General features: G+C 50.0%; 1 protein-coding gene across 1 annotated transcript in view; it reads right to left on the bottom strand.

Annotated features, from left to right (window-relative positions):
* RBBP8NL (RBBP8 N-terminal like) overlaps positions 1-5,599 on the bottom strand; it is a 13,207-nt gene extending 7,608 nt beyond the window's left edge. Inside the window, 7 exon segments of the mRNA XM_009080189.1 lie at positions 95-177; positions 622-788; positions 2,097-2,169; positions 3,149-3,261; positions 3,633-3,728; positions 4,190-4,232; positions 5,533-5,599. Coding sequence (XP_009078437.1) covers positions 95-177; positions 622-788; positions 2,097-2,169; positions 3,149-3,261; positions 3,633-3,728; positions 4,190-4,232; positions 5,533-5,599 — 642 coding nt within the window.
* Between the last annotated feature and the right edge of the window lie 3,878 nt (positions 5,600-9,477).

Genomic DNA, 9,477 nt, shown 5'->3' with positions numbered 1-9,477 from the left:
TTCCCTATCCCAATTTACTTGTCTTGATTCAATTCAGATAGCCACAGCAGAGGGCAGAAGGTCTCAGGGCATCAGGCTGCCTTTGGCTACTCACCATTTCGGCAAGGCTGACTTCTTGGAGGACAGTACCTGAGGAACTCCTGCTGCTTGGAGACCTTCTCTGTGCTGCAGGTTTTTCTGAAAAAAAAAAAAGGCACATTGTCACAGCCACCATGGCAGTTCCCCAGAGCTCCTGCAGCCCTGCCCTGCAGGGCTGGTACCAACCACCTCTTACTGAAGATTTTGAGTCAAAATTTATTTCTGGCTCAAGCTAGCACCTGATCAAATGGACCCTCCTTTGCATGTGTGGGTGGCAGCAAGGCAATGACATGGTATCTGCATGAAATGGGTGATGGATCCACACTTGCACATTACTTAGGTGCCCTGTAAGACAAGTGTGTTTCTCCCTTGACATACATTTACCCCCCCAACATCTCTCCTGACCATGGCATTGTCCGTCTGAGCTGCCAGCAGCTTGGTATTTGCTCTCCAGATCCTTTCCCAGAGCAGTTTAGCACTATGCCTCAGTCACTCTTCCCATCCCCAGGTCCCTCAAGTGTGGCAGGAGCCAGTGACACCCACCTTCTCCCAACTCAAGGTCCTCCACGTCATGGTGGGATTCTTCTGCTTCTCTGTGAGCTGCTTTCTCAGTGGCAACACTCCTGCTCACTGGGGACAGTAAAGCCAAAGGGGAGCTTGGTGTGGAGCTGCTTTCTCTGGAGGTGACTCCTGGAGTCTTTGTCCTGTCTCTGTCAAAAGGAAAAGGACATAAATGAATGAGAAGGAGCAGGAAAAGAAAGGTTCCGGAGCCACTGTACTGGGAACTCTGAGCCTGCTGGATAAATATACATATTAATATATGTATGTATGTGCCTATACTGGATCCTTGGACTCACCCTCTTCCTCTGCAGCTTATCTCTATCTCAGCTGCAGTCTGGAGCATGGGACAGAGCCAGCATGACAGTTCAAGGTCTGATTGCCCCACTTGGCTGTGGGTAATGTCGCAGGAAACCACGATGTTGGGTAAACCAGAACCCAGCTGTAGCTATTGCAAAAGCTCTGTGGGAACCTGCATGTCCCTGGCTGGGCTTTCAGCCTGATGTAGGGGTGGATTCAGCATGGGAATGTGGCAGCTGTCCATTGTCACCATATGAAGATGGAGGGGCTGATGCTCTTGGTGACTATGAGGGAGTGACTGAGTCTTGGAGTCACACACTTATGTCATGGACAAAGTCCCGGCTGGACTCTGATGCTGAGACATGGATGTTTGGCTGGAAATCTTCCTATCCAGCATCCCAGGGGACAGCAGAAAGCAGCAGAAGCACTCAGTGCTCAGCAAACCCAGCCCAACCTACGGCTCTGGAACTATCAGGTCTTGGGAAGCATCAGGGAATAAAAGTTTAGAGACTTTCTCTTTAAGCAGATGGTGCTCCTGTGCTCCAAAGAAAACACATTTCTAAACTAATCCCTCAGTGCTAATTCCTCTGGACTTTAAACCCTTGAGGAATGAGCTGATTTGTATATATTGGCCAGCCTGGCAGGTTACTTGGCTTTCAGCTCAGCACTCTGCTGGGGTATGAACCTGTTGGTGCAGATCGCTTCTCCCTCTTAACTCCATTCCAGTCCTTTGTGTGCCACTCTCCTTCCCACAAAACACAACCTGCTTCCTGCAGACCCTCTCTGACAGCTGCAGGAGGAGAGTTGGTGCCATGGAAAAGCCATGGAAGCCCAGTTTGTTCTGTAGCCAAGGTGAATAGCCCAGGGTTTTGTTTCCCATGAGAGTACCCAATGAAGAGGAGGGAGGTTGAATACTACCCTTTGGTCCCCCAAAACTGAATCCTTGAGTGCAGGTGAACAGGGGAGTGAGCAAAGATCAACAAGGACTTTGAAACTATTAGGGATCTTTCCATGTCTGACATCTACAAGAATCCAGAGGAATTAGATACTAAAATACCCCCAAGGATGCTGCAGTCTGGATGCAGCCCTACTCAGCTGCAGGGATGCCCCTGTTCTTACCAACGCCACTTGAAATAAATGAAACTCAGGACAGTGCTTACTCCAGGCTCCGGAGCTTCTTCAGTTCTTCCTTGAGAGTTTTGTTCTCTTCCCTCAGGCGATTCATCTCGTTAGCTGCAGGGACAGAGGTTGTGCTGTGGGTTCAGGCACTGCAAGGAGAGAGCTGATCCTCCTCACAGCTTGCTGGGGTGCATAGGGGAGGAGAAGGGAATGGTACCAAGTTTTGGAGGCATATTAAATTTTCTTCCTTCTCTGAAAACATGCAGAGGCTAAGGGACAAGACGGGACAGCTATCTGACTCGGGTTTGGTCAGGATTGTGTCTGCTTGCAGCCCAACCAGCTTGGGGAGAGAGCATGATCCAGATGAGGTAGTGGTCTTGGCTTGGTGGGTTGAACACAGCCAACATCCTGTCCCTGAACACCACACTGCCTCGGATGAGTGGGTGCTGTGTTAGGGGGAGGGCTCGGGATCTTGGGTGGGATCAGACAAAGGCCAGAGGGAGCTGTGAGTACCCAACAGCCTGCTCAAAAGCAGCACTTGGGGAGTGGTGGCATAGCAGAGGAGATAAACCAAGAGCTGTTGGCACTTCTCCATCCCTCCTAAACGCCTTATCTCCTTTACCCTCATGACCCTCCCTGGGCCAGCCAGATCCCTAGGGAAAAACACCCTGAGCCTCAGCAGTGTTGGGAGACCTGCCAAAGGCTCAGGAGAAGATCCATCACACGTGTTGCTTGATTTCCATTTACTGGTGCTGAGCTGCTGCTGTGACTTTCTTGTCTTTGCCAGAGTGTTGCTTCTGCCATGCCAAATGTATTGTTTTTTCAGGCAGCTGACATGGCCTGGCATCTCTCATTTTCCTGGAGGTGTGGAGGGCTATAACCCTCAGCTCTGCTGCTTCCTGTAGGGGGTTACTTCTGCTTGAGGGATGTGGGCTGACATCTGCAGTCCTGATCCATTCCATCTCCCCATCCCCAAACCCCTTCTGCATGCCTGGTCACCACAAGGGCTCATATGCAAATGTCTGGGAGAGGCATAAACTGAGGAAAGGTTCAACTGGCCAATGCTGAGTTTACAGTGGGTGATGGTACGTACAGAGGATGAAGATGTGTTGCAGACTCTGGAAATGGGAGGTCTCATACTCATTCTGCTTCTTTTTGGCCAGCTCCTGTGTGACCATGCATCTGTCGCAGAGACCTGCTCGCAGCCTGGAGGAAGGAAAACCCATGTCCTGAAACTTGTTACCACATGATTTCCATGAGGGAAATGAGCTCCTGCCTTCCCCATAGAGAAGCAAGAACTTCCAGTCCTCCACCTGGAATTGGTGGGAGGGGTTATCACCCCTGCCAGCCAGCACTGGCCCTTCCACCCCTCCAGATCCAATCCCACCAGCATCAGCTTAGGAAAGCTCCTCTGCGCATGTCCAGGTTCCTCCAGCTCTCCTAGCAGCTGAGTATGAGCAATAAGGAGATTCATGTGCTACATCCCACTCCTGGGAAAACAGCAAATCCCAAACTCTCTCCCTAGGAGGGTGCACTCGCTGTCACCCAACAGCACCCTATTGAAAAACAAATCTTACCTGTTTTCTAGCACTTTTACATTTTCTTTAAGGACCTTTTGTTGTTCCCTTAATTGGTGATTTTTAGCAAACAACTCCTCAATTCTCTGAGCATCACTAATTGAAGAAACAGAACAAAGAAAAGAGGGTAATTAGATTTATCCCCAAAATCTGTGCCTTCATCCACAGTGACATTTTGCTTGTGTGGCAGGAGGGGAAACAATTGCATTAGAGCTCAGATCCTGTCCTGTGACATCCCCCTTGGAGTCAGCACCTTGCTTTCTCCCAGTTTATTGCTTACCAAGAGAGCAAGCACCAGCTGGCATGAGCATCGCTTGCCACTGGGCAGGCAAACTATAGGAGGGCTGTGATCACCCCAAGCCCTCTCGGTGCTGGAGACTCTTGTGGCTAAAGTCACCACAAGGTTTGAATTTAGCAGAGCCGGAAAAACAAACTGTGCTTTCTAAATCCAGCAGTCTTGGAGGAGAGCTTGGAAGGTCTGAAAATTAACTGATATAACTACCCCTCTGCCCTACATCCCACCATGGCATGGGTAGAGTGGATGTGGCATTGCTCACCAGCACTTCTCTGTCGTCAGCTCCGTCAGCTTGTTGTGCAGACCTGAATAATGAACAGAGACAGAGAGGTGAGTGTTTATTGCCAATTCCCTGGCACTCAGAGGCAAACTGTGATCATGGAACTTCAGGAGAAGGTGTGTGGCTTTGCAGAAATCTCATCAATTTACAAACCTTGTTTCCAAGAAGGAACCACACATGGTGTGTGTTAAACACTATCATGGTTTAATATAGCTGGAAAAGTTGTACAAAACGTGAACACATTTTCTATTCCCACTATTTCATGAGTCTGCATTTTCCTCCCACCCCCAAAAAGTCTGGTTTAGTTTTGTTTCTACTTATTCCTTGCTACAGCATGCATTTCCCAGGTGTGCAGTACTTTATAGCTCTCAGGGCTGGAAAGCATCTTAGAGAATATTTACAGCTGAACAAGAATGGCTTTCGGTGATGGATCTGCAGACGTTACATCCTGTCAAATCCATTTTATGCAAAGTAGATGTAAACATGTGGTTTAAATTGCTCAACAGTTTCCTCTAACTCTCACACGGCTTGAAATTACACAAGAGAAGAATGAATTCATAAGCCAGAATCATCCAAAAGTGCTGATGTTTTGTTCATAATATTGATACTGGGAATTATTCTAATAGGAAAACAATTGGATTTGGCATTTGGTTGCTTAACCTAATGGGTTTTATTTTAATAATGTATGACCTGAGGAATAATTTATTCCCTAGAGGAATAAACTATCCAACCTGACTCTAATGTTTTCTTTAACAGAGCTTCATCTCCTGCTGCGTCTGTCTTATAGATTATTGCATCTTTTGTCTTTCCCTTTGATTCCTCAGTATCCAAATATACTCCAATCCTTATTGCTTGGGGCAGATGCCCAGCAGGTGTGTGTGTCACCTCTGCAAACCTCCCAATTCACCTTTATCACAGACCATGGCAGCAGGAGCAGGAAAGAAGCCAAATCCCCTGTGGTTAATGCTTGGAGCAAGTGGAATTCCTGCAGGGGCTGAGCACCTCCATGGCTTGCAGGAATGGCCTCTCTCTTCTGCTCCTCCTCCTCAACTAAAAAGTTACTGATGTTTTCAGTAAAGCTAATTCTCAACCAGTGGGATGTATTGAGGTGCCATTGAAGGGTGTGCTCCCCTGAAGGCCAGGCTGTGACCTTGCCTCCCCATCCATCCCTGTGAGTCATGCTTGCTCAGCACTAATTCCCAAAGCTCCCTAATCCACACCTGCTCTTCCTCCCTTCAGGTTATTTGAAACCAAATAGATCAAGGTGGCATTACAAAGAAATGGACCTTGGCCAGTTTTTGGTAAGACTTCTTGTGTCTCCTTACCTTGGACCTCTTTTTCATGGATTTCCTTGAGCTTATTCAGGAGCTCTGTAAAGCTCTCTGTGGTCATGTTCAGGGCTGTGCCACACGCTGGGTTGTGTCCAGCGTGAGGATGTCCTTTTGTTTCTAATTATTCAGACATCAGCCTAAAATAGAAAGAAAAAGTCCAATAAAAGAGAAGTGTCTTGTGGACATGGTGTTCTGGAAACTGTTAGAAACAGGACAAAGCCCAAATCTAGGAAGGGAAATCATTTGCTAAACCATGGGATGCACTTTTGTCCAACCTGCCCCAGCTCCAGGTGTAGCAAAGAGCAATGTCTTGGAAACAGGAAGAACTGAAAGCCTATCTGGAAAATCAGGCTTTTCCTCTAGTTGTTGAGCTGTTTAAATTGCATTTCTCTGGGACTGGGTGGAGCAGGATGAGGATCTTGAGGATGAGGAGGGGACTGCAGGACTTGTGTCAGGACCACATGGAGACTGATGATGATGGTGCTTTGGTGCTTGAGCCTTATGGACCCATCTCCTGCTGGGTCCCCAGATGCTCCTGTGCATTCCTTCTCCCTCTGGCACTCCTCACAGCTTCTACAGAGGCAACATGCACCACTGAGCCACCCCACTATCATCACCCAGGCTTCCTGCATGGCCTTGCTGGCTGCAGCCTCTTTGAATCCTTGGGAGGCACCAAACTCCATGTTATTCACTGATTTTACAGAGAAACCAGGACAGGTGGCATGCAGAGCCAAGCATTGAAGGAAGCTGCTGTGGGCACAGCACCTGTGGTGTCCTCTGGAACCACCAAAACCACGCTGGGAGAAGAGGGACTTCCACATGAAGGCATTCAGCATTGCCACATGAGATCTTCTCCCCTAAAAGTCATGCTGGGTTAGTGAGTCATGGCCAGTAATCCCAATCCCAACAAAGTACCTGGACACTCAGCCTTCAACCATGGAGAGATGGCCAGGGAGAAAACCTCCCCTCTGTTGTTGGAAAGTGAAGAGTGGGCTGGGATGTGGGTTTTGCAGCCCCATAGTGGCACGGGAAGATTTCTGCTGGGTTCCAACATGCTCCCAGCCCGGCTCCCTGCCGGCAGCTCGCCCGTGCCTTTATCTGCCTGTGGAGCAGAGGTGTGCCAGATCGCCTGCATATGCAAGATGTGGGCATGCAGAGCTGGAAGAAGAAAGTTTCCCCTAAAGCATCTGATTTTCAAAAGAAATGAGGCACGCGCCAGCAAGCACAAAGAGGTGAGCTCAGCTCGCGTGCTCTTAGCACGCTCGGATCAGCGGAACAGCTGCCTAAACACAAACCATCCCAGAGTCACTTTGCTTGGCTTTTGAGCAAATCTGGTACAAACACAGCAGAGATCTCACTCTCTGGGGGAAGAACTCAAAAGCAGTCCTTGCTCCTGTGTCCCTGGGTATAACCCACCCTTTCCCAGGGCTGGCTGATCTATCCCAGCAAATAGAAGCCACACAAGGCACGGTGAGGCTTGTTGTGGCTCGTGCAACTCGAGATCTATTGCTGTGAAATGGGATTGGGTACTGATCTCTGCTGCTGAGCCCCAAGAGCCACTGCTGAATCACCAGGGGAAATAACACCTGGCTCTACAGCAAAATAGAAAAAACAACTACCTGGTGTTAATAGGAAGCATTTCCCAGGATCGCCAAGTCCTAAATTCAGCTCTGTGCTGAGGAAAGCACTTCCCCAGGGCTGAAGGGAGGTTGTGAGACCCTGCTGTCATGGGGTTGACACCCTGAGTGGCAGCTGGGAAGGCTCTGAAGCACTCAGGCACTAATTCCCATTGCATTCCCCAGTGCTGTAATCTGGGAAGGGATTGCAACTGGGAGCAGAGCCAGCAGCTCTCCCTACTATGCTCACTGGTGCTGGAGCAGCCACTGCCCACCTTGGTGCTGCCCCTTCCCCAAGGCTGATGTCTCTGAGGGCTGAACCCAGCGTTTCAAGACACAGGGCACCAGCTGGGACATCCCAGAAAGGTGACACCCTGGCTGGGACTGGTGCCAGCCCGCAGTTCAGGGAGGTAGGGTTGGGCTGGGATGTGGTGGAAGGATGAGGGTGCGGGGGCAGCCCAGGTGCTCTGTGCTGGATCTGGATCCCTGTGACTCAGTGCTGCGGGCAGAGCCTGGCAGATCAGGATCTGGCACTGGGGTGTGGGCAGCAGCTTTGCCTTCTGTGCATGGCTGCAGCTGTGGTGCCACCAGGGTTGGGGCTCACTGCTGATTTTCTTTGCCTCAGAGCTCCCAGGTGAGCAGGGACCTGTGACCTGCTGCAGATATGATCAGCAGGGAAAAGCTACTGCCATTTTTGGTGCTGTTTGAGATGCCAGCACCCCTCCCTGCCTGCAGACAGGACTGCCACTCCGCAGCAAACCTGGCGAGGACTTTGGGTCTCTGGTCTGTGCACACACAGAGTAACAGAGATGCTGCATAAGCATTGCTCCCTATGTATCTGTACCAACGATTCAGCCTTGCTGCAGCAGAGCAGCCCCACAGACAGTCCAGGCTCCCTGAGGTATTTGGCTTTGCTCCCTTCTCGTCCCATGTGGACTGGCCAAGGTGTGAAGCTGCAGCCCCCCACTCTTCTGCCCTGCTCCAGAGGATTTATTGAGGGAGATTTATTGATGATGCCCAGACCACAGAGTCCCTCAGTGTGGAGCTTGCTCTCTGAGACAGGGATTTCATTTACAGCCCTGAGCCCTTTACAGAACTGTCACTGTGATATACACCCAGCGGTGCTGGATGCAGCCCGTGGCGGGGCTGGGAGCAGCCCTTTGGCATGCCAGTGAGGCTGGGCATATTTCAAAGTGATGGGTGACCCTGCAAACAGAGCCCCAGTGTTGGGGACCAAAGGCAAACTCATCCAGCCCCTAAATCTGGAGGGTCTGGAAAGCCCAAGCCCCAGGGCAGGGTGGTTGTTGACTGCTGTGGCTTTGCTCACCTGCTCTCTTCGTCACCCAGTGCTCAGCTCAGGGTGGGACAAGGGGTCCAGATTGAAGCACAGGGTCCCTAGGATGTCAACTCTCATTCACAGGGCTGGGGCAGTCCCTGGCATTGCCTAGATATGGATGGCATCACTCCTTGGGGCAGGATGCTCCTGATTGTGGCTGGGGAGAAAAAGCAGCAGGGAGGTTATTTTCTGTCCCTCGTGAGAGGACTTGGGAAGGGATGGACTTAGACAGCTGGCTCTGACAGCACAGCCATCCCCCATTCCCTGGTCCCCAGGATGTTCCTGGCCTCTCAGTACCATCCCCAGCACTGCTTGCCACGCTTACTGAGAGCCACATCCCCACCCTCAGCACTGTCTGCTTTCAGAAGAATAAAGCAGCTCATTAGCTAAATGAGCTTAAGCCATTAAAAAAAAAAGATTTAAAAAAAAAAGAAAAAAAAAGAGGCAGGACTGTGACATTCTGACACTGAGGGATCAGTGAAGCTTAATGGATTTACCACCAGATATTTCCCCATCAGCAATGCTGGAGTTGTTCAGCTCCAGGCTGGATTCATGTAATGCACCTTTCACTGAGTGATTGCTGGGCAGAGCTGCTTTAACCAGCCAAACTCTCTTTCCTTGGCTACCCTACTATGTTCCTGGTCTAATTTTAGAATTATAAATTGAATTTATACTCAGCAAAGCTGCCTGATCACTCATGGAAAATCTGCAGTGCCAGGAGTATTTCACAGGCCAGAGTGAAGCTGGTGCTCTTAGCTGATGTACTGTGAGCTTGGCAGGTTGGAGAGGACCTTTTCTGTGTGCTGTGTGTTTGGTTTTTTGCTGGATATTTAGTTATTTGTATGACTTAACATGGCACAGGCTGTTCTAAAATGGAGCCCAGTGCCTGCTCTTCACCACGCTGGGTTTGCTGTGAGTGCTGGATAGGGGCTGGCAGATTGCAAAATTACCCCCCAACAGGTGAGACAGGAGGAGCAGCTTTGGCTC

Source organism: Acanthisitta chloris, unplaced genomic scaffold, assembly GCF_000695815.1.
Source record: "Acanthisitta chloris isolate BGI_N310 unplaced genomic scaffold, ASM69581v1 scaffold12398, whole genome shotgun sequence".
In the NCBI taxonomy this organism is placed as follows: domain Eukaryota; kingdom Metazoa; phylum Chordata; class Aves; order Passeriformes; family Acanthisittidae; genus Acanthisitta; species Acanthisitta chloris.
The sequence above is the reverse complement of the archived record's forward strand: the minus strand, read 5'-3'. Positions and strand labels throughout refer to the sequence as shown.